Source organism: Leucopleurus acutus, assembly GCF_964270905.1.
Source record: "Leucopleurus acutus genome assembly, chromosome: X".
In the NCBI taxonomy this organism is placed as follows: domain Eukaryota; kingdom Metazoa; phylum Chordata; class Mammalia; order Artiodactyla; family Delphinidae; genus Leucopleurus; species Leucopleurus acutus.
The window spans coordinates 46676285-46701733 of NC_139148.1; the positions used below are offsets into that span (position 1 = coordinate 46676285).

At 37.1% G+C, this 25449-nt stretch overlaps 1 protein-coding gene across 2 annotated transcripts in view; it reads right to left on the bottom strand.

Moving 5' to 3' along the window:
* The window catches only part of FAM120C (family with sequence similarity 120 member C), a 135545-nt gene that overhangs the window by 89575 nt on the left and 20521 nt on the right, over window positions 1–25449 (bottom strand). For both annotated transcript variants that reach the window (XM_082864605.1, XM_082864606.1), the window contains exons 2-6: window positions 18335–18581; window positions 17003–17085; window positions 12436–12564; window positions 712–814; window positions 67–143 (exon numbers count right to left, since the gene is read on the bottom strand). In XM_082864605.1, the coding sequence (XP_082720731.1) occupies window positions 67–143; window positions 712–814; window positions 12436–12564; window positions 17003–17085; window positions 18335–18581 (639 nt within the window). The remainder of the gene's footprint in view (window positions 1–66; window positions 144–711; window positions 815–12435; window positions 12565–17002; window positions 17086–18334; window positions 18582–25449) is intronic.

Here is a 25449-nt window from a genome sequence, read left to right on the forward strand (position 1 = left end):
AAAAATCGGGAAGCAACCCAAGTCTAATGCTATCAAATGGTGTCAAGCTTCTTAAAAGATATTTACCATTGGCTTTCCAGCAGAGATAGTGCCCATTTGATTTCGTGGAATGGGAGGATTTCCAAGTCGACTATTCCGAAAACCTGAAGCAAAGAGAAAGGGCTATCCTTTAGTCAATCCTAATAACTGTACCCTGTTATATTCTGCTAATCTCAAAACACCTGAGAAATTATTATTAATAAATAAGTTAACAATTTATTGAAGAGCTACTATGTGCCATGCCAAGAACCTTACATAAATTATTTCTTCTGATAACAACCCTATTAAGGAGGTATCCTGAGCCACATTTCATACAGATGTGACTTGCAAAGATCACACAGCTAGTACATAGCAGAGGTAGAATTCAAACTCAGGCCTGATCCCACAGACAGGGCAATTTTACATATACCAGGCCACAACGGAGATTAGCACCAGAAGAAGCCCAAGCTAAGGAAATAGCATTGGATCCCATCTATAAATTCAGGAAATGAGGGCCCTGTTTCATGTCATCTCTCTTATTACATGGAAATCAAAAGGATGTCTATCAAATAGGAATGACTTCTAGAAGGGTGCAATACAAATAAGTGATTCCACTCTGTCCCAGGAGTTCCTGAGGGACTAACTCAGTTTCCTCTATAGACAGAGCAGCTCGGGGTCAAATGGAAGCCTTACCTAGAAAGGAGGAGGGACCCACTGGCAGCGAAGAGAGTTTGGTTGTGACTGAATAGTACTCAACTGCTTTCTTGAATCGTTCTATTTTATCTTCTGTCCTGGACTGGATGTTGGAACATCAAATGTTCAGAAGAAGAAATAACATGAGAGTGTCTTTGTCATGCAATTTATAATTTGAGAGTCAAAACAGTAGCAGAAATCAAATGTTTAAAGAAACCCAAGGGAGCAATTTTTCATGCTGCAGAAAAGTTTAGGTAAGGAGAGAGCATTATAGAACATAAAAGATGGAATACTTAAAAAAATTAAGTTTAAAAATAAATAAATAAAGTTTACTTACATTTTGTGCTATTCTAAAATGGTCACATGATCATTAGAAAAAATACATAAAGATAGGAGAAAAAAACTACACAGTACCATCACCCAAAGATATTTTGGTGTGCTTCCTTCCACTAATTTTTTTTTTTTTTTGGCTGTGTTGGGTCTTCATTGCTGCGTGCAGGCTTTCTCTAGTTGCAGCGAGCAGGGGCTACTCTTTGTTGCAGTGAGCAGGCTTCTCATTGCAGTGGCTTCTCTTGTGCGGAGCTCAGGCTGTAGGAGCACGGGCTTCAGTAGTTGTGGCACGCGGACTCAGTAGTTGTGGCTCTCTGGCTCTAGAGTGCAGGCTCAGTAGTTGTGGCGCGCGGGCTTACTTGCTCCGCAACATGTGGGATCTTCCTGGACCAGGGCTCGAACCCGTGTCCCCTGCATTGGCAGGCGGATTCTTAACCACTGCACCACCAGGGAAGCCCTCCACTAAGTTTTAAAATACATTTTTTTGTTGAAGTATGGCTAGTCTATTTTAATACACATATTTTTTCTATAGTTGATACCGTACTCTGTGTACAATTTCATATCTTGCTTTCATTACACTACAAGATAATTTTGAATGGCTGAATATTTTATCATTATACATATATCATAAATTATTTAACTACTTCTCTAATACCTGACATTTAGGTTATTTCTCACATTTGGCTATTATAACTTACACAGAAAAGAACATATATGCACGTATAAGTTTTTCTGGATTTCAGATTATGTCCATATGAAAATGTCCCCAAAGTGGAATTATTGGTTCAAAAGGTATGAATATTACAACCAGAACCTCTTAAACATATACAAAATCCACAATGTGAAATCACTATATATCCACCAGAATGGCTAAAATTAAAGACTATAAATATCTAGCACTGGCAAGGATATAGAGTGACTGGAATCCCAATACACTGCTTGTAAGAATGTATATTGGTAGAGTTGAGAAAACAGTCTGGCAGTTTCTTATAATGTTAAACATATATTTGCCATATGGCACAGCAATCCTACTCCTAAGTATTTATCCAGGAGAAATGAGTACATATGTCCACCAAAAAATATGAACAAGAATACTAACAACAGCTTTATTTAATAGCTCCAAACTGGAAATAACTCAAATGTATATCAACAGAAGAATGGATAAGTTATGGCATATTCATATGATAAAAAACTGTGCAGTAATAAAGAACAAAGGACTGATATATGCAACAACATGGACTAATCTCAGACATAATAATGAATGAAAGAAGAGACACACAAAAGAGTAAATATAAAGTTCAAGTAGAAGCGAAACTTATCTATGGTGATAGAAAATACCGTTTACCTCTGCGGGGTTGGGGCTGATTGAGAAGGGGCTTTTCCTTATTAAGCTTTTTCCAATGTAATTTTCAAATCCTCTTGAATATAACTTATGACCTTCATAATATTTCATCAAATAGAATATAAGATTAAAGTCATTTCTAATTTCTCATTATAAATAATGCTCTGATGAGCATATTTTTACATAATTTTCTTGGGTTATTTCATAGGGCATATTCTTAGAAGTGGAATTACTAGGTCAAAGGATATGGTCATTTTCATAGACTCTTGACACATGATACTAAATCTCTTTCCAAAGCAGATGTCTCAAGTTATACTCTCATCATCAGTGCATGAGAGTGCCCAATTCACCCTATAGCCTCAGTGTTGAATATTTTCTACAAAAAATCATCTCCTAACTATAACACTTATTTTTTATAGGAAAATTAAAAGATATAATAAAAAAGAAAAATTTAAACAGTTATAATCTTATCTCTCAGAGTTCGTAATTGTTAACACTCTAAGATCTACACAGCATTCCAGATCTCTTTACTTGCCTGCATGCAGGCACACAAATACAGATATCAAGATCTCCAGGTCCTCCAGCCTCACTTAGAAACAAAATATCACTCTCCTTTTTCAAAAATTGGACATAATTGTTTGAAAAAGGGTTTCAAATCTAAAGAGTGTTTGCAAATTATTGACTTACAGAATGACATGTAAATAACATTCCATTGCATCAAGGTTCCATTATTTATATATTCATTATTATTTCCCTATTATATTTAATAACACATAATAATAACTAAAAACAATCTCCTAAGACATACAAGCCATATACAGAATCTTCCTTAATATCTCTACCTCTGTACCCACTCCCCTCCCCAAAAGTGACCACTGTTACCAGTTTGGTATATGTCCTGTCATAACTTTTGCTGTGTTTATACACACACATATATATGTACACCAATATGGTTTTGCTTTTTTCACATAAGTGGAATCTTATCATATTGTTTTTCAAATTGCTTTTTGCACTTAACAGTATGTCTTATAAACTATTATATGTCAGTGAGTATAGATCTATGGCCCAATACCCTGAAATACTGAATTATGTGTACTTCCCTCAGTGTACCACTCTGTTCTGTGCCCTGAAAGGCAAACATTTACTCTTCCTTAAAGAGGCACCAATTCTATGAAATCTCTCCTTCTGTGAAAACTTTACTGTGTTTTTTTTCTTTGTTGTACTTATTTATTTGCTTCTACCTCCCCATTTAACCTCAAGTTCTCTGAGGACAAAGAATGGTTTATTCACATTTATATCCTACTGTCTAACATGGGACCTTATCTACAGAAGTTCATTCAGTATTTTATATATGATCATATTTAATTAAGTCCTGCCCTTTTCTTTTAAAGATCCACAGAGGCCAGAAGTAGCAGAGTAGAACCCCATACTTTGACACTATTACCTAGCAGTTTTTGTATGTTTGTTAAAAGAGCTCTCATAATTCTATAACTGTTAAAAATGTTTGTGAAAATTATACAACAAAGAAAAATGGCTTAAAACATAATGTTAAGTGAAAAAAGCAGGCTAAAAATGACTACACTGAGATGACTACCACATCAAAATATACATATAAAGAGGACTAGGAAATACTGTGAAACATTTAGGGTGGAATTAGAAGCAAAGTCTCTATTAAAAAATTTTGTTTTGTTTTGTTTAGTGAAAAGTGGATTCTTGTTATTAAGAATAGTCATTATCCAAGTTCCAAAACTCATGAAGCTACAAAGGGAAGCAAAAGCTATAACATTAAAAATATTCACCACTCAATTGAGCACTTACAAAACTTTTCCTACATTTATATACAATGGAATATTATTCAGTCTTAAAAGAGAAGGAAATTCTGATACATGCTACAACATGGAAGAACCTTGAGGACATTATGCTAAGTGAAATAAGCCTGTTGCAAAAATATATATTGTAGAATTCCACTTATATGAAGTATGTAAAGTAGTCAAAATCAGAGGCCAAAAGTAGAATGGTGGTTGCCAGGGGCTGGGAGGAAGGAGAGAATGGGGAGTTATCATTTAATGGGTACAGTTTCAGTTTTACAAGATAAAAAGAGTTATGGGGATGAATGATGGTGATGGTTGCACAATATTATGAATGTAATTAATACCACTCAACTGTATATTTATAATGGTTAAGATGGTAAATTTTACGTGTATTTTACCACAATAAAAAATTGGAAGGAAAATTTATTCTCCATCTAAACAGTATCCCCTACTTAACACTAGGATCTCTCCCTACCCAACATGTCAATTTCTCTTTTTGTGAGTCACTCTCTTCCTAATCATCTCATGAAAACAGCTGAGAGTGCAAAGCAAAGTAACAAAGTGAGTGAGCAAATCTGTCATAAAGGTCAGGACTTCCTATAGTCAAGGGACATGATAGAGGACTGCTCACATCATAGTAGAAGCCACAGACCAATGAGGATCTGTTGCAGTTAGTGTTCATCAGTGGTGGAAGAGAGAATTATGAAAGATGATGGCAGGCAAGACACTTGAAAAGAGAATGATTTGAATATCAACAGAATGTAAGCCTTTTGGGAAAATAAAGCCCAAGTATACTTTTTATTTAAAAAAACACAAAACACTCTTTATGATTGTGCCAGAAAGTTAAATGTGAACTAGTGGGTGTTAGACAGGGCTATCACAAAATTTTGTTAGGAAAACTTATGCCCCCCAAATCAAACACTGATTTCATTTTTTATTCATTTAAAAACATCTATAGAGAGGTTTCCATTCTGGATAAAATGGGGTAAGTACCCTCCAATTTGTTCCCACTGAAGGTAGTTACAGAAACCAGGAGCCACTATTTGAAGACTCTGGGAAGAAGACCAGAATTCGAAGTACCACCAAACCAAGGGTGATTTTAGCATTTCTTTTTTCTCCAATGTCCCCTGGTGTGGACACAATGCAGCCTGAAATCTGGAAGCGTCCACTGATGTGGAGAGAGCTCCAGGAGAAACCCTAGTCCAGTTCTGGCTTGAAGAGTGGGAAAAGGGTCTCTGAAAACTCAAGAAGATGTATGGAAATACCCCCATTTTTCTTTTCCTTTTTTCTGTTCTCATGTGTGCCAGCCTGAAGCAAACCTGTGGTGGCAGCAGTGGCAATAGGGGAATAGCGGGAAGCTCAATCTCTGAATGAGGAAACTTCCTCTCTGATCAGAGAAGCAGTGGTCTCAGTAGGGTGGAGTGAGCCTTCAATGCTTTTTCTCTGTCCTCCTGCTGCTTGGCCCTAGATGCTGAAAAAGGGTGGCCCGATGAACTGGGAAGTACTGAAGGGATTGCAAAGAGGGAGCAGCACATGTGTGGATCTGACACTTAAAACAGCAGACCACAGACTCTGAGAACTGAACAGATAAACCACTGCCCAAGTCCCAGACTGGCAACTGGGTGGCGTTCATGGGACTGATCCAAATAGGTTTGCAAAGGCTTTGAAAACTGCACTGACATTGAAACCAAGGCCCACAGTAGGATGGTGAGAACTTGTGGTCTGAACTTAAATGGGTCAATTGCCTCTTAAAACAAAACTGTCAACATTCCCGACTATATTGAAATAAGACTAGGAACCTCAAAACATAATATTCAAAATGTCCAATCCAAATTTACTTGGCCTGGGCATAACCAGGAAAATCTTAAATTGCATGGAAATAATCAATATATGCCTACACTGAGATGATACACACGTTGAACTTATCTGACAAAGACATTATGCAGCTTTATAAAAATGCTTGAAGGTAGGAGAAACACTTTTGAAACAGAAAGATAGATAATCTCAGCAAAAATAAGTAGACCTTAGGACCTTTCTCCTAGATCACACTTTTTCTCTATTCACTTTAATTCTCAACTCTACTTTAAAAAAATATATACGTAGTAGGTGATATTTAGCAGACATAAAATCAAAATCAATTCGACCTAAATGTCAGGACGCTGAAAAAGACTGTCATTCCACTGTTTAAATTCTGTAATTGCTAAGAACAAAATTTTGCTTGTGTTTATCCTCACTGCTTCTCTTTTACCCAGAGAAAAACATTCTTTGAGTAGGTTTAAAATAAGAATAAATAATTTAAAACTAAAAAAAAATAAGAAAATCTCAGCAAAGAAAGATAATACATAAAGAAGAGCCAAATGAAAAGAAACGAAATTGAGTTATTTGTAGTGAGGTGGATGGACCTAGAGTGTGTCATACAGAGTGAAGTAAATCAGAAAGAGAAAAACAAATACCGTATGCTAACACATATATATGGAATCTAAAAAACAAAATATGTCATGAAGAACCTAGGGGTAAGACGGGAATAAAGACACAGACCTACTAGAGAATGGACTTGAGGATATGGGGAGGGGGAAGGGTAAGCTGTGACAAAGTGAGAGAGTGGCATGGACATATATACACTACCAAATGTAAAATAGATAGCTAGTGGGAAACAGCCGCATAGCACAGGGAGAACAGCTCGGTGCTTTGTGACCACCTAGAGGGGTGGGATAGGGAGGGTGGGAGGGAGGGAGATGCAAGAGGGAAGCGATATGGGAACATATGTATATGTATAGCTGATTCACTTTGTTATAAAGCAGAAACTAACACACCATTGTAAAGCAATTATACTCCAATAAAGATGTTTAAAAAAAAAGAAGAACCAAACGGAAACTTTAGAATTTAAAATACAATACTCGTACTGTATAACACAGGGAACTCTGCTCAATGTTATGTAACAACCTAAATGGGAAAAGAATTTGAAAAAGAATAGCTACATGTATATGTATAACTGAATCACTTTACTGTACACCTGAAACTAATGCAACATTGTTAGTCACCTCTACTCCAATATAAAATAAAGAGTTAAAAAAATAAAAATAAAAAAACTATACTCCACTATAAAATAAAAATTAAAACACAAAACAAAAAGAAACAAACTCAGGGACTTCCGTGGTGGTCCAGTGGTTAAGGGGACATGGGTTCAATCCCTGTTGGGGAACTAAGATCCCACACATGCTGTGGGGCAGCTAAGCCCACGCGCTGCAACTACTGAGCCCACACACCACAACTAGAGAGAAGCCCGCACACCACAACTAAGACCCAACACAGCCAAAAATAAAATAAATAATTTTTTTTAAAAAATAAATAACCTGAAAAACAAATACAATAGTCAGAATTAAAAAAAAAACCTCATTGGATGGGTTCTACAGCAGAAAAGAGATGACCAACTTCAATAAGTGGTGCTGGGAAAACTGGACAGCTACATGTAAAAGAATGAAGTTAGAACACTCCCTAACACCATACACAAAAATAAACTCAAAATGGATTAAAGACCTAAATGTAAGATAGGATACTAAAAAACTCTTAGAGGAAAACACAGGCAGAACACTCTCTGACATAAATTGCAGCCATCTTTTTTGATCCACCTCCTGAAGTAATGAAAATAAAAACCAAAATGGGACCTAATGAAACTTAAAAGCTTTTGCACAGCAAAGGAAACCATAAACAAAACAAAAAACAACCCACAGAATGGGAGAAAATATTTGCAAAAGAAGCAACCAACAAGGGATTAATCTCCAAAGTATACTGTGTTGGCAAAAAGTTCACTCAGGTTTTTCCGTAAGATGTTACAGAAAAACCCGAGCAAACTTTTTGCCAACCCAATACAAGCAGCACATGCAGCTCAATATCAGAAAACAAACAACCCAGTCAAAAAATGGGTGGAAGATCTAAATAGACATTTCTCCAAAGAAGACATACAGATGGCCAAAAAGCACGTTAAAAAATGCTCAACATCACTAATTATCAGAGAAATGCAAATCAAAACTACAATGAGGTATCACCTCACACTGGTCAGAATGGTCATCATCAAAAAATCTACAAATAATAAATGCTGGAGAGGGTGTGGAGGAAAAGGAACCCTCCTACACTGTTGGTGGGGATGTAAATTGGTACAACCATTATGGAGAACAGTATGGAGGTTCCTTAAAAAACTAAAAATAGAACTACCATATGATCCAGTAATCCCACTCCTGGGCATATATCCAGAGAAAACCATAATTCAAAAAGATACATTCACCCCAATGTTCACTGCAGCACTATTTACAATAGCTAAGACATGAAAGCAACCTAAATGTCCATCGGCAGAGGAATGGATAAAGAAGATGTGGTACATATATTCAATGGAATATTACTCAGCCATAAAAAAAGAATGAAATAATGCCATTTGCAGCAACATGGATGGACCTACAGATTATCATACTAAGTGAAGTAAGACAGAGAAAGACAAATATCATATGATATTGTTTACATGTGGAATCTAAAAAAATGGTACAAATGAACTTATTTAAAAAACAGAAACCAAGTCACAGATGTAGAAAAACTTATTGTTACCAAAGGTGAAAGGCAGGGAGGGATAAATTAGGAGATTGGGACTGACATATACACACTAATATATATAAAATAGATAACTAATAAGGACCTACTGTATAGCACAGGGAACTCTACTCAATACTCTGTAATGGTTTATATGGGAAAAGAATCTAAAAAAGTGTGGATATATGTATATGTGTTACTGATTCAGTTTGCTGTACACCTGAAACTAACACAACATTGTAAAGCAACTATACTCCAATAAAAAAAAAATTTAAAGAAAAAGAAAAGAGATGGCCAAGGAAAGAATCAACAAAGTTAATGATGAATCCATAGAAATTATCCAGTGTGAAAAACAGAGAGGAAAATAATTTTTTAAAAAACAGAGTCTCAAGTATCTATAGGGTAATAACAAAAGGTCAAACACTGGTGCCATTGTAGTCACAGGAGGAAAGGAGAATGTGGAACAGAAAATCTGTTTGAATAATAATAGCTGAAAACTTCTCAAATTTAGTGAAAGATATACTTAGAAATTAAAGATGCTCAGCAAACCCTAAACAAGATAAATTTGAAGAAATCCATGCCTGATACATCACTGGAAAATTCTACCAAACAATTAAAGAAGAAAAACACCAATTCTACACAATCTCTTCCAAAAAATGGAAGAGGAAGGAATACTTGCCAATACATTTTATGAGTCCTGCATTACCCTGATATCAAAATCAAACAAAGAAAACACACACACATAAAAACTACAGTCCAATATTCCTCATGAAAATACATATAAAAATACTCAATGAAATACTAGTAATTTATATCCAACAATGTAAAAAAAGAATAATACATTTTTGCCATATCTTGGGAATGCAAGGATGGCTCAATATTCAAAAATCAATGGACTAAAGAAGAAAAGGCACATGATCCTATCAATAGACATACAAAAATACATTTAACAAAATACAGCATCCATTAATGATAAGAACTTTCAGTAAACTAGGAATAGAAGAGATCTTCCTCAACCTAATAACATGCATCTACAAAACCTATCATTATACTTAATGCTGACTGAATGCTTTCCCCAAATATCAGGAACAAGACAAGGATATCCTCTCTCAGTAGTCCTATTCAACACTGTTTAGAAATCCTAGATAGTGCAGTAAGTCAAGGAAAAAAAAGGGCATACAGACTGGAAAAGAAAGTACTAAAATTGTCCCTATTCACTGACAACATGATCACCTATACAGAAAATACCAAGAAACCTACCAAAAAGCTCCTAGTGAGTTTAGAAAGGTTTCAGCATACAAGGTCAACAAACAAAAATCAATCATATTTCTATATACTAGCAACAAACAATTAGAAACTGAAATAAACAAAACAATATCCTTTATAATAGGTGCCTGCAATATGAAATACTTAAGTATAAATATAAAACAATGTATAAGACATAAGCTGAAAACTATAAAGCACTGATGAACTAAATGAAAGACAAATAAATAAATGCAGAGGTATATCATATTCATGGATTTGAAGACTCACCAAATTCATGTATATATTTAAAGGAATTCCAATTAAAACCCACCAGGATTTTTTGTAGATATAGACAATATTATTCTAAAATGTATATGGAAAGAAAAATGAACTTAAATAGACAAAATAATTTTGAAAAAGAAGAATAAAATTAGAGGAATCACCACCCAATCTTAAGTCTTACCATAGAGCTACAGGATTCAAAACAGTGTGCTATTTCAAAAGAGATAGATACATAGGACAACTGAACAGAATACAGTCCAGAAATACATCCACACAAATACAGACAACTGATTTTTGACAAAGGCAATTCAATGGAGAAAGAAGAGTCTTTTCACCAAACTTTGTTGAAACAATTGAACATCCATATGCAAAAACAAAACAAAACACCTCACACTTCTAAAAATATGAACTCAAAATGGATGATTTGTTCTAAATGTAAAATGTAAAACTATATAATTCTTAGAAGAAAACAGGACAATATTATTGTGCCTGCAGTTAGGCAAAGAGTTCTTAGACATGACACCAAAAGCATGATCCATAAAAGTTATAAATTAATAAAAATTGAAAACTTTTGCTTTGCAAAAGACACTGTTAAAAGAATGTAAAGACAAACTACAGACTGGGGGAAAATATTTGCAAACCAGATATCTGACAAAGGTCTAGTATGCAGAATATATAAAGAACTCTCGAAACTCAACAGTAAGTAATCAAACAACTCAGTTAAAAAATGGGCAAAAGACTGTTCATGAACAGACCATTCACCAGAAAGGATATATGGATGGTAAATAAGCACAAGAAAAAAAATGTTCGTCATTAGTCATTTGAGAAATGCAAATTAAAATTATGATGAACTACCACTACATAGCTGTTAGAATGACTAATAGTAACAATAACAATACCAACAATAACAAGTGCTGGTAAGGAATGGAATAGCCACTCTGGCAGAGTTTGGCAGAGTCTTATGAAGTTACAGTTAAACATATACTTTGGCAGAGTCTTATGAAGTTACAGTTAAACATATACTTACCATACGACCCAGAAATCCCATTGCTAGGTATTTACAGTAGGGAAATGAAAACTTATGTTCATACAAAAACCTGTACAGAAATGTTTATAGAAGCTCTATTCAAACCACCAAAAATTGGAAACAACTCAAATATCCTCTAAGGGTGAATGCATAAACAAACTGTGGTATAGCCACACAATGTATACTACTTGGCAATAAAAAGGAATGAATTATCCATACACGCAACATGCAACAATTTAGAACAATCTCAAAGGCGTTATGTTGAATGCAAAATGCCATTCTCAAAAGATTACATACTCTATGATTTCGTTTACATGCTATTCTCTAAGATATAACTATGACAGAGAATAGACTGGTAGTTTCCATGGATTAGGGATGAGTTTGGATGTGACTGCAAAGGGAAAGCATGAGAAATTTTGGGGGTGGTTCAACTGTTCTGATCCTGATTGTGATGTTGGCTACATAAATCTATACATGTGTTAAAAATTTGTGTAACTACCTACACACAGATGCAAAAGTGAGTTTTATTGTATGTTAATTTAAAAAATAAAACTGAAAAACCCAGAGTGTAAATATAGATGAAATTTAAAAAAATAAAACTAACTTATTTTCCTAACTTTTAGTTTCATTTCACAAGACAAAATCCCAGTTGAGCCCCTTTTTCACTATTAACGATGAAACATTGATTCTTGTTTTAAATGGACCTACTTAAGTAGTCTTTTTCAGTATCCATTATCCTTCAATAAGCAAGACCTCCTTCACATTAAAATATACACTGAAACAAAAAAAGAAAAAAGGGAAGGATATATGCCAGAGTGATAACTATAGCAAGTTGTTTCTGGTTAATGAGATCATAAGTGACATTTTCTAAATCTTCTAGGATGAGCTTATATAACTTTAATAATCAGTGGAAAAAAGGTAAAGAATCCTTTAAATCCAGGCCTAGTGATGTTTTCTAAAAGAAACTTTGAGGCTCCAGTCTATAAGCAGAGAGAAGATAAGCAGCTAGGAGGAGAGGAGGTAGGCAACACAAAAAAGATCAGATCTGTTGGTGGTATTTGTGAAGGTAAGAAAACTGGCCATTTTTAGGAAGGGAGAGGCTAGCTCACCTGAGACTGTTTGAAAACATCCTTCCCAACCACATCCAGGTTTGAGGGGTCTTTGATGGAACTAACATACTCAGAAACAGCCTTGATTACCACATCACAGGGAGGAAGAACCAGCTGATGAGCTCTGACCTAGAAGAAGGAAGATAAGCCAGGCACACTGATATCAAAGATGGGTCACTAAGAAAAAGGGTGAGACAGGGGTGAGATACAGAATTCAAATTCAGTTAATTCACTGAGAGACAGTTAAAATCTTTTTAGTCTTCCCTCTAATTTTCAGTACAGAACACTTGGAACCAAGATTGAAAAGTATAAAGAAAGACAAAACCATAGCAGCAATTATCCCACTACAAAGATAACCACTGTTTTATGACACTGCCATAATTAATCAGTTTTCTTTCATGATACATTTTGGCCACCTCCAAATTTTTGCTATTAAAGGTAATGTTGTAATGTGTGGACCATGTTTGGATCCTGATTTGAACTAACCACAAAAAGGCCTTTGTGAGACAATCAGGAAAATCTAAAAATGGACTAGTTATTAAGATGATACCAAGAAATTATCATTAATTTTGTTAGGAGTAATAATGGCATTGTGCTTATGTAAGAAAATATCCATATGTTTTAGAGATGCATATCAAAGAACGTGAGAGTGAAATGACTTAAGGTCTGGCATTTGTTTTAAAATACATTAGCAACAGCAACAACAACAAAATAACCCAGCAAGTGTGGCCACATCTTAACAACTGTTGGATCTGGAAGATGTTATAATGATGGTTGACTATATTATTATATTATTTTTTCTACTTTTGTGATGCTTGAAATTTTTTTAAATAAGGGTTTTTTAAATGCTGTGATGAAATGTAGGTATGATTTGTTGTCCACCTTCCAATTATTTAATTACAAGCTTCCTAGAATGGTAATTACTGAGTAAAAGGCTATAAACTTCTTTAAGGCTTTTTATATAAATTATTTAGCCAAATAATCATTCCTTCCTTCAACAAATATTTACTGCCTACTGTGTGCCAGGCACTGTCCTAGGCATCAGGGATACAGCAGTGAACAAGATAGACAAAACTCCCTGCCCTCAAGGGAGCTTAAATTCTAGTGTAGGTGTGTTGGGATGGGGTAAGGGGAGTCAAACAAACAGAATAAGTAAAACGTATAGTGTGCTAGATGTAGATAAGTGCTATGGAGAAAATCTCAGCAGAGAAGGGGGTAGGGAATGCAACTGTGTGTGGGGCAGGGCATGTAATTTTAAACAGGGTGTCAGGAAAGGTCACTCTGAGAAAAGAACATTTGAGAGAACCTATAGGAGTGAGGAAATATCTATGTGGGAGGAAAATGCATTCCAAGCAGAGGGAATGGTGAGTGCAAAGGTTCTATGAGCAAAAGAAAAGGGAAGATGAGATCAGAGCTGTACCAGAGGGCCAGACAGTACAGGGCTTTGTAGGCCATGGTAAAGATTAGGTGAGTGATATAAAGAGCCATTGGAGAATTTTGAAAAGAGAAGTGACATGATTGGAGTCAGGTTTTAAAATGATTCTGGCTGTTGTATTAGGAATAGATTTGGGGCCAGGGGGCGGAGCAAGAAAGAGTGCAAGAGAAGAGCAACAGTTAGTAAAGTGTTATAATAATCCAGGCAAGAATGGTGGCTTGACCAAGGTAGTAGCTGTGAAAATGGTGAGAAGTGGATATATTCTGAAGGAAGAACTGATGGTATTTGCTGACAAGAGGAGATATGGAGCATGAGAAAGAGAGAAGTCAAGGATGACTCCAAGGCTTTTAGGCTGAGCAACTGGAAGGATAAGGTTGCCATTAATGAAAATTAGTGAAGGCTGTGGAAGGAAGAGGTTTAGAGGAAAGATCAGGAGTTTCCATTTGGACATGTTTCTTTGAGATATTTAGTAGGCCATTAGATATTAGAAGCTGGAGTTCAAAGGGGAGGTCAAAGCTGGAGACATACATTTAGGACTCATCAATGGACAGATGGTATTTAAAGTCACGAGACTAGATGAGATCAATCACCAAGGCAGCACGTGTGGATAGAAAAGAGAAGGGACTGAGGATAGAACTCTGGGACACTCCAAAGTTAAGGAATAGACAAGACAAGGAAGCAGCAAAGGAGACAGAAGCAGCAGCCAGTGAAGTAGGTAGGAAACTACAAGAGAGTGATGTCCTTAAAGCCAAGTGAAGAACATGTTCTAAGAAAGAGAGAGTGAGCAACTGGGTCATATGCTGCTGACTGGTCAAGTAAGATGAAAACTGAGACCTGGCCATTGGATTTATTAACATCATGGTCATGGTGAATTTGTTGAGAGCAATTTCAGCAAAGCAAATTGAAGACAGAACATGGAAAGGGGATAGTAAACAGCTCAAGCCTTGACAACTCTCTAGAAGAGTCTTCTATAAGGGAAGAAGAAATATGGAGCAGTAGCTTGGGTGGAGGGAGTGAAGTCAAGGGCAGGTTTTGTTTTATTTTTTAAGATGGCTGCATGCTTATGCATCTGATGGGAAAGAGCCAATAACAGAGGGAAACTGATGATGTGGGAGAAAGAGGGGAGAACTGCTGAAGTGATGCCCTTAAGTTATCAATGGGGGGGACTTCCCTGGGTGCAGTGGTTAAGAATCCACCTGTCAATGCAGGGGACACGGGTTCAAGCCCTGGTCCGGGAAGATCACACATGCCGCAGAGCAACTAAGTCCGTGCGCCACAACTACTGAGCCTGTGCTCTACAGTCCACGAGCCACAACTACTGAGCCCGTGTGCCACAGCTACTGAAGCCCACGTGCCTAGAGCCCATGCTCCGCAACAAGAGAAGCCACCGCAATGAGAAGCCTGCGCACCACAACGAAGAGTAGCCTCCGCTTGCCGCAACTAGAGAAAGCCCGTGCACAGTAACGAAGACCCAAAAATAAATAAATAAATTTATATTAAAAAAAAGAAGTTAGCAATGGGGGATGGATCCAGCATAAGAGTAGAGGGGTTGGCCTTAGGCAGGAACATGGACAGGTCATCTGAGGCGGGCAAAGCATGCAGGTGAGAAGATGAAAGGGTGGGAACTGGTGTAAGTTCTCTTCCCATTGCTTCAATTTTCTCAGTGAAACAGGAAGCCAAGTTATGAGCTGAGAGTGAGCAGGGAGGAGGGAGCATTAGAGGCTTAAGGAGAGAGGAAAAGGTGTGAAATAGTCTAGGAGACTGAAAGAACTAGGGAAATATAATACCACCAAAAGCTTACACTACCTCCAGAAATGTATGAGAGCACCAGTCTCAACACAGCCTCAGTAGGAGCGGGTAGACTAATTTTTCAATATTTGCTAAACCCTTAGGTTAAAAAAAAAGATCACACTGCTCATTTAATTTGCATCTCTGATCACCAGTGAGGTTTAACACCCACTCATATTATTGGCCACTCTAGTTCCTCTTTTGTGAATTGTCTGCTTCTGTCCTTTGCTCATTACTTCATTTATTGGGGTATTAGTATTTTTCTTCATAGGTTCGTATGAATCCTTAAGATAATAAGGGTGTGAGATAATAGAAAATATACATTGTTCTCTGACCCCAGTTCCTGGCATAGAGCACCTAAAACCCTTGTAATTTCCTAAGTGGTAAGAGCACTAGGAGCATCTCTTCCTCTAATGAGGTGACTCTGGGTGGGCTCCTGGATGAGGGCTGGTCACTGGTAAGACCAAGCCATGATTAGAAGCTTGGAATTTTCAGCCCCACCTCCATTGTCTAGAGAAGGGAGAAGGGCTAAAAATGGAGTTAATGATCAATCATGCCTACATGATAAAGCCTCCATAAAATCCCAAAAGTACAGGTTTTGGAGAGCTTCCAGGTTGGTGAACACATCCATGTACCGGGAGGGTGATGTACCCCAACTCCATGCGGACATAGGCTCCTGTGCTTGGGATCCTCCCACACCTCACCCTATGTATCTCTTCATCTAGTTGTTCATCTCCATCCTTTTATCATATCCTTTAATAAAGTGATATATGTAAGTAAGTATTTCCCTGAGTTCTATGAGGTGCTTTAACAAATTAATTGAACCTGGGAAGGGGGTCACTGGAACCTCTAATCTATAGTTAGTTGGTTGGTCGGAAGCACAGGTGATAACCTGGGCTTGTGAATGGTGTCTGAAGTGGGGGGGAAGTCTTGTGGAACTGAGTCCTTAACTTGTGTGATCTGACACTATCTTCAGGTAGTTGGTGTTAGAATTGAGTTAAATTGTAGGACACCCAGCTGGTGTCACAGAAAACTGTTTTGTGCAGGGAAAAACCCCCACATGTTTAGTGACCAGAAGTGTCAGAAGTGAAGTGTTCTGTGTGAGTGCGGTAGTAGTATGGGAGTAAAGGAGAAACACAGGAAAGAAAGACATAGGAGGGAATAACTGGATTTTTCCCTACACATTAGGTGGAAAACTGAGTTTTTCCTTTTTAAGGGTATTGATCATAATTATAAAGTTTTTGTCTATAAGTGTCTGAAATATTTTAAGCCTAATGAAAGATATTTATTCTACCAAAACTCCAATCAAAACCTGATGTACAGGCAGGAAATGGGTCACGTTACCTTAAGTGATGCAAGGGGATGTTCTGGTCCCAAGAGGCTCCAGTGAAAAGCGGCCAGGTCCTCATCTGGGAGAATGTGGTTACCTATAAAGTATATTTGTCATTTATTGACTGTACAAATGTTTTCTTAGAACCTCCAGGCCATGAAAGGACTTCTGGGAGAGAAAACAATCAAATAATTCACATAGGTCTATATTCTTAATGTAACAACTACAGTAACTATGTTTGATTACCTACTATGTTTCACATGCATTATGTATATCATCTTTATAATAACTGTGTAAATATTATTACCTCCAGTTTATAGATAAGGAAACTGAGGTTTGAGCAAGTCTGGTGACTTTGCCCAAGGGGCCACATCTAATAAGTGCCCACACCAGGATAAGAAGCTAGGAATGTTTGACTCCAAAGTCCATGCTATTTTCTATCACCCAGTCATGCTGCCTTTTATAATAACAGCCACCAATTACTCACTGCCTACTAAGTGCTGGGTATTTTATATATCTTATTTCATTTAACCTTATCAATAGCACTGTGAAGTATTATTATTCCATTTCACAGATGAGGAAACTGAAACCAGGAAGGTGTAACTTCAGTGATTTGTCCAAGGCCTAATTCCAAAACTTGTGCTGACTCCACTAGATTATCCAAGCTCAAATCCTTTGGGATTATAAACAGAGGTCACACCTGAGACAAGATATTAACCTTCATGCTGTCAGTACTTGGAAAACCAACTCGAAACATAATCAACACTCTGCAATTTACTTTGAAATACTCCTTTAAAAGAAAGATTGATGATGGATAGAATGGACAGATATATGATAAAGCAAGTATAGTAAAATGTTAATGGCAGAATAGAGGTGGTAGATATAGGATTTTCATAGCAAAATTCTTGCAATTTTGCTGTACTTTTGGGAATTTTCATAATAAAATGTTAGCACAACAGAAAAAAAAAGAAAAAGATACAGAATGATTTGTGTTCTTGACCTAAATTTAGACAGTGGGTAAGAAATGCTAATGCTCTGAGTAGGAAACCAAAGTTGTCTAGGGCTAGTAAGATATTTTGGCCTAAGATGGTACTCTGCATAAAATACTTATAGAATGTAACAAAAGAAAAAGTTTTATAGGAACCAAAATAATGTTCTGGAATATCCTGTATTAATTTATAAGACAAACATGCTGAGTTTAAGAAGCCCAAAAGCACAGTGTTCGGCATGCAGACTTTCAGAAGATAAATCCAACAATGATAACCTAAATCACTCTAATCTTCATCTCTTAACACTGCAAGAGGAAACTTTAACAATCACTGGAGTCTGTTCTTTGGACCACCTACCTAGCAATGCAGCAAATATGGGAAAATTCATCCGCTTCAGGCCCAGCTGCTTGGCCACCTCCTGCATCAGGAACTGGTTGGTAGTAAGGTTCTTCCCATTCCAGCTCAGCTTCAGAGCATGGGAACTATAGTAAGAGGGAATATTGTAGAGAGCATACTCGGAGTCATGGGCAAGAAGGCCATGGAAGCCATTTTCCCTGAAAAAAGCCACCACTTCCAAATGGTGGTCTTCAAGGCTCTGAAAGACCTAGGAGGGAAGAAGAGAAGAACACATCATGCAACAGAAGCTGACCTGTATTTGGTTAGAAATCAGGAAGGTTAGTAACTGAATTTTATAGTTTGTTGAAATTTAAGATTATATGAGGCTGAACAAAATAGCCTTAAAAAGAAAAGTCTCTCCTACCCTAGAACTTGATTATTCCTGTAAACACAGGCAGCATTATCCATGCGTTCATTCAAATGTCCAGTCCTTTTTGACTCCTTGCATGAAACTATGGCCTGAGGTTCTTTAAAAGAATACTGAAATTAACATGGTTTATATTATTTAAGTTTTTACTTTAAACAATAACAGGAGAACTTTGTTAGAAAGATAATAAAGCTATTATATATTGCTCAGCACCATATGTGCTTTACATACATTATCTATATACCACATGTGCTCTACATACATTATCTCATCATCAGAACAACCATGGACAAGGTAGATATGGATGAAAAAACTTGCAAGTGGAGGGACTTCCCTGGTGGTGCAGTGGTTAAGAATCCGCCTGCCAATGCAGGGGACCCGGGTTCGAGCCCTGGTCTGGGAAGATCCCACATGCCGCAGAGCAACTGAGCCCGTGCGCCACAACTACTGAGCCTGCACTCTAGAACCTGCGTGCCACAACTACTGAAGCCTGCATGCCTAAAGCCTGTGCTCCACAACGAGAAGCCCACGCACCACAATGAAGAGTAGACCCGCTCGCCGCAACTAGAGAAAGCCCGCGCACAGCAACGAAGACCCAAAGCAGCCAATAAATAAATAAATAAAAAAAAATAATAATAATTAAAAAAAAAAACTTACAAGTGGAAATAGACACAGAAAGGTTAAATGACATATAGCTAGAATCTGAATCTAAGTTCATCTCTTTAAAAAAAAAATCCCTGCTTTCTCTCTTAGGAGCACCTTAGATCGCAGGGCACCCAAATAGGGAGGGTATTTCCAAAAGTTAGAAGTCAGAAACTTCACCCTATTTTAGAAATGGAAAAACTAAGGCTGCGAGAGGTTGGCTTCCCCTAAAGTTGCATACTGAGTAAGTATATACAAGATTCAAACCCAAGCTGATCTGACTCCAGAATGCACACTTTCCATTGTACCAAACTTCTTCCTAGAGAGCACTATTTTTAATGTAATAGAGGCAGACTGTTAAGTGTCCCTCCTGTGCACGTGTCTATTGCTGTACATAAAGCATACTGAAATGGTCTGCATACTCGTTCTGCCACAGTAAGTTCCTTGACTGCAGAAACTTTATTTATAATCTCTGTATTCCTGGCTCCCACATAAGATCTGGTGCATAGTAATATGAATAATAATTACTAACAGATACTGAACATGTACTATGTGTTAACCAAGGTTCCAATTACTTTACATGCATTAACTCATTTAATACTCAAAACAATCTTATGAGGCCATAACTATTATTATTATCCCCATTTTACATTACATCCCTAGGTCATGTAGCTGGAAGGAGCAAAGTTTGGATTTTTGTCTCTAGAGCTTGCAGACCTTGATAGTTTTGTTGAACTCAACTGACATATTTTTTTATTTAAGTTTTAAAGGAATGGTAGTTTTCTGGAGTCTGACAGGAGTTTCAACACATTAATCTTTTTCTAAGCTATGGAAAGAGAGTCTAGTCACAGTAGATAGCCATGTCACACATTAACTCACAACAGGGGGAGGGACACTGGTAAGCAGATAGCAAAGTAAGGTCTGTATTTATTTGATATCCAGGCAAAGGAAGCAAAAATCCTTACTTTGCACTGCAACACATTTATGTCTAGAGTTACGATTAACTCCAGATAGGTCAGGGTAGGAGTACAGTTTTATGCTGTCCCCTGGTGACAGTTTCTTCCAGCATATACCTCTCATACCAGTCACTGGTTGGGCATCCATCTACCTGGTACCAGGCATAGTACTAAGTGTGATATGTTCTCTCTCATCATCACAGCCTGACCATGTGGGCATTATAAGCCCCACTGTTCTGATGAGGAAACCGAGGCTCAGAGAAGTGATGTGGCACGTTTAGGGCTACAGAGCTGGGAAACAGGAACCTAGGTCAGACTGACACCAAAGCCCATGCTCTTTCTGCTACAACACATTACCTTTAGCTGGTCTAAAGCTGATTATGCCACCATCCAAGTGATTTCAACTCCAGAAAGCCAAGGACTAGTGATCTTTAACAAATCGAATGGCTCTTATAACACTAGGAATATAAATCACAACCATGTGGAAAGCATTTTCAAAATATAAAAACCTGTGTCTCACCTCAGATCTGCTGAAACAATTTCCCGAGTGTGATCAAAATGCCTATATTCCAAAATAGCTTCCAGTAGGTTCTGATGCACACTCGCAATTAAGAATCATTGACCTATCCCAATTACTCATTTTTTAAAAAGTTTTAGCTTTATTGAGATATAATTGACATATAGAATTATAAGACATTTAAAGTGTACAACAAGGTGATTTGATATACATATGCCCAATTACTCATTTTACTGCTTAAGCAACTAGCCCCCTAGAAATGACAGATGACTTGACATGGTTATCTAGCTAATCTGCAGCAGAACCAAGATTAGAACAAAAATCTCATGATTTCAGATATAAAACTTCTTTCACTACATATTCTGGGGTAAGTAATGGAAAACAATAGAATAAGAATCTCACAAATAATCCCTCACAATTCCCCAACACCCTACTCCTACCAGGCTGGTTTCCTAACTACCCTTCTCCAAGATTACTGTTTCCTTTTCTTTGCTCACTTGGTTTCCCTGCCTGGACTGCCATATTGCCTGTCTTGCTCAACGTTCCAAATACTTTCCATAGGGCTACCACCTCTTACATAAATTCTTTCATTATTTCTCTCCTCTTAACTGTTATAGCACTGAGACAGCTGACACAGTCAAGGAAGTAATTTGACAATACCATCATCTGCAAGTTTTAAGGCCATAGATTCCTTCTGCCTCTCGTTGGGTATCTTCCATGGTCCTAACCAGCACTAGAAAGGACACAGAGCTAGAGTTGACAGAATAGCAAAGAAAGGCCTACAGAGGCTGTAAAAAAGGAAAGCAGCCCTGGCAAATGAAAGGGCACCATCATCTCAGTATTTGACTTTAACAACTGATGTACAAAATTCACTGGGAAAAGGCTGCCTGGATTGCGGCTTACTTAGAGCTCAAGTAGCAAAGTAATATTAGGTATCAACGGAGTACCTACTATATACCAGGCACTGTTCCAAGTACACCTCATGTCCATTAACCTTGCAATAACATCATGATGCATTATTACCTCCCTTTTACAGATGATGGAACAACGAGGCTCAGAGGTTGAAGAACTTGACCAATGTCACACAGCTAAAAAGTGAAGCTAGCCAATAAGCACGTGAAAAGATGTTCAACATCATTAGTTATTAGAGAAATGCCAATCAAAAAACCACAATGAGAAAACCAATTAACAAATACTAGGATGGGCTATAAGTTTTAAAATGTAAAATAACGAGGGTATGGAGAAACTGGAATCCTCCGTACATTGCTGGTGGAAATGTAAAATTGTGCAGCCACTTTGGAAAACAGTCTAGGTGTTCTTCAAGCGGTTAACATAGGGTTATTATATGATCCAGTAATTCCACTCATAGGTATACACCCAAGAGGACTGAAAACATGTTCACACAAAAACTTATACATGGGGCTTCCCTGGTGGCGCAGTGGTTGAGAGTCCACCTGCCGATGCAGGGGACGCAGGTTTGTGCCCCGGTCCGGGAAGATCCCACACGCCGCGGAGCAGCTGGGCCCGTGAGCCACGGCCACTGAGCCTGCGCGTTCGGAGGCTGTGCTTCACAACAGGAGAGGCCACAACAGTCAGAGGCCCGCGTACCGCAAAAAACAAACAAACAAACAGAAAACTTATACGTGAATGTTCATAGCAGGATTATTCGTAACAGTCAAAAGTGGAAAAAACCCAAATGTCCATCAACTAACAAACAGATAAACAAAAGATGGTATATTCATACAAGGGAATGTTATTCAACCATAAAAAGGAACGAAGTACTGATTCATGCTACAACATGAATTAATCTTGAAAAAATTATAAAGTGAAAGCAGCCAAACACACTTTTAAATGAATTGTACAGAACAGGAAAATACATAAAGATGGGAAACAGCCAGGGACTGGGAGGAAGAAAGATTGGAGAATGACTGCTAGCAGGTACTGGGTTTCCTTTTGGGATGATAAAAATGTTCTAAAATTTGATAGTGGTTATAGTTTCACAACTCTGTGGAATAGACTAAATACCACTGAATTGTATACTTTAAAATGGCAAATTTTATGGTATCTGAATTATATCTCTATTTTTAAAAACTGGAGTTAGGATTCAAATTCTGCCCACAAAGCCCATGCTCACTAACTCATTTTAAAAACTTTTGATTATGGAAAATTGTAAAATAAAAAGGTAAAGAGAATAGCATAATGAACCTTCATGATACCAGTATCCAGTTTCATATATCAACGTTAAGTCAATCTTGTTTCATCTACTTTATTTTAGCTTTTTTTAATATAAGTTTTTTACTATGATAGAAAAATTACATAACATAAAATTTACCACCTTAACCACTTTTCAAAGTGTACACTTCGGTAGTGTTAAGGATACACACTTTGAGACAGATCTCCAGAACTTTTTCATCTTACAAATCCGAAACTTTATACCCATTAAACAATTCCTATTTCCCCCTCCCTCAGCCCCTAGCAACCACAATTCTACTTTATGAAATCGAAACAGTGATTAAAAATCTTCCAGCAAACGAAAGCCCAGGACCAGATGGCTTCACAGGCGACTTCTAACAAACATTTAGAAAAGAGCTAACACCTATCCTTCTCAAACTCTTCCAAAATACAGCAGAGGGAGGAACACTCCCAAACTCATTCTACGAGGCCACCATCACCCTGATACCAAAATCAGACAAAGATGTCAAAAAAAAAGAAAACTAAAGGCCAATATCACTGATGAACATAGATGTAAAAATCCTCATCAAAATACTAGCAAACAGAATCCAACAACACACTGAAATGATCATACACCATGATCAAGTGGGGTTTATCCCAGGAATGCAAGGATTCTTCAATATACGCAAATCAATCACCATGATACACCATATTGACAAATTTAAGGAGAAAACACATATGATCATCTCAATAGATACAGAAAAAGCTTTTGACAAAATTCAACACATATTTATGATAAAAACCCTCCAGAAAGTAGGCATAGAGGGAACTTAGTTCAACATGATAAAGGCCATATATGACAAACCCACAGCCAACATCATTCTCAATGGTGAAAAACTGAAACCATTTCCTATAAGATCAGGAACAAGACAAGGTTGCCCACTCACACCACTATATTCAACATAGTTTTGGAATTTTTAGCCACAGTAATCAGAGAAGAAAAAGAATAAAAGGAATCCAAATCAGAAAAGAAGAAGCAAAACTGTCACTGTTTGCAGTTGACATGATAGTATACATACAGAATCCTAAAGATGCTACCAGAAAACTACTAGAGCTAATCAATGAATTTGGTAAAGTAGCAGGATACAAAATTAATGCACTGAAATCACTTGCATTCCTATACACTAGTGATGAAAAATCTGAAAGTGAAATTAAGGAAACACCCCCATTTACCATTTCAGCAAAAAAAAAAAATTCCTAGGAATAAACCTACCTAAGGACACAAAAGACCTGTATGCAGAAAACTATAAGACACTGATGAAAGAAATTAAAGATAATACAAACAGATGGAGAGATATACCATGTTCTTGGACTGGAAGAATCAACATTGTGAAAATGACTATACTCCCCAAAGCAATCTACAGATTCAATGCAATCCCTATCAAACTACCAATGGCATTTGTCACAGAACTAGAACAAAAAATTTCACAATTTGAATGGAAACAAAAAAGACCCCGAATAACCAAAGCAATCTTAAGAAGGAAAAATGGAGCTGGAGGAATCAGGTTCCCTGACTTCAGACTATACTACAAAGCTACAGTAATCAAGACAGTATGGTACTGGCACAAAAATGGAAATATAGATCAATGGAACAGGATGGAAAGCCCAGAGATAAACCCAGGCACATATGGTCATCTTATCTTTGAGAAAGGAGGCAAGAATGTACAATGGAGAAAAGACAGCCTCTTTAATAAGTGGTGCTGGGAAAACTGGACAGCTACATGTAGAAGAATGAAATTAGAACATTCCCTAAAACCATACACAAAAATAAACTCAAAATGGATTAAAGACCTAAATGTAAGGCCAGACACTACAAAACACTTAGAGGAAAACATAGGCAGAACACTCTATGAGATAAATCACAGCAATATCCTCTTTGAGCCACCTCCTAGAGAAATGGAAATTTAAAAAAAAATAAACAAATGGGACCTAATGAAACTTAAAATCTTTTGCACAGGAAAGGAAACCATAAACAAGACGAAATGAGAACCCTTAGAATGGGAAAAAAATATTTGCAAACGAAGCCACTGACAAAGGATTAACTTTCAAAATTTACAAGCAGCTCATGCAGCTCAATATCAAAAAAAAACAAAAACCCAATCCAAAAATGGGCAGATGACCTAAATAGACATTTCTCCAAAGAAGATAAACAGATTGCCAACAAACACATGAAAGGATGCTCAACATCACTAATCATTAGAGACATGCAAATGAAAACCACAATGAGGTATCACCTCACAACGGTCAGAATGGCCATCATCAAAAAATCTACAAACAATAAATGCTGGAAAGGGTGTGGCGAAAAGGGAAACCTCCTGCACTGTTGATGGGAATGTAAATGGATACAGCCACTATGGAGAAC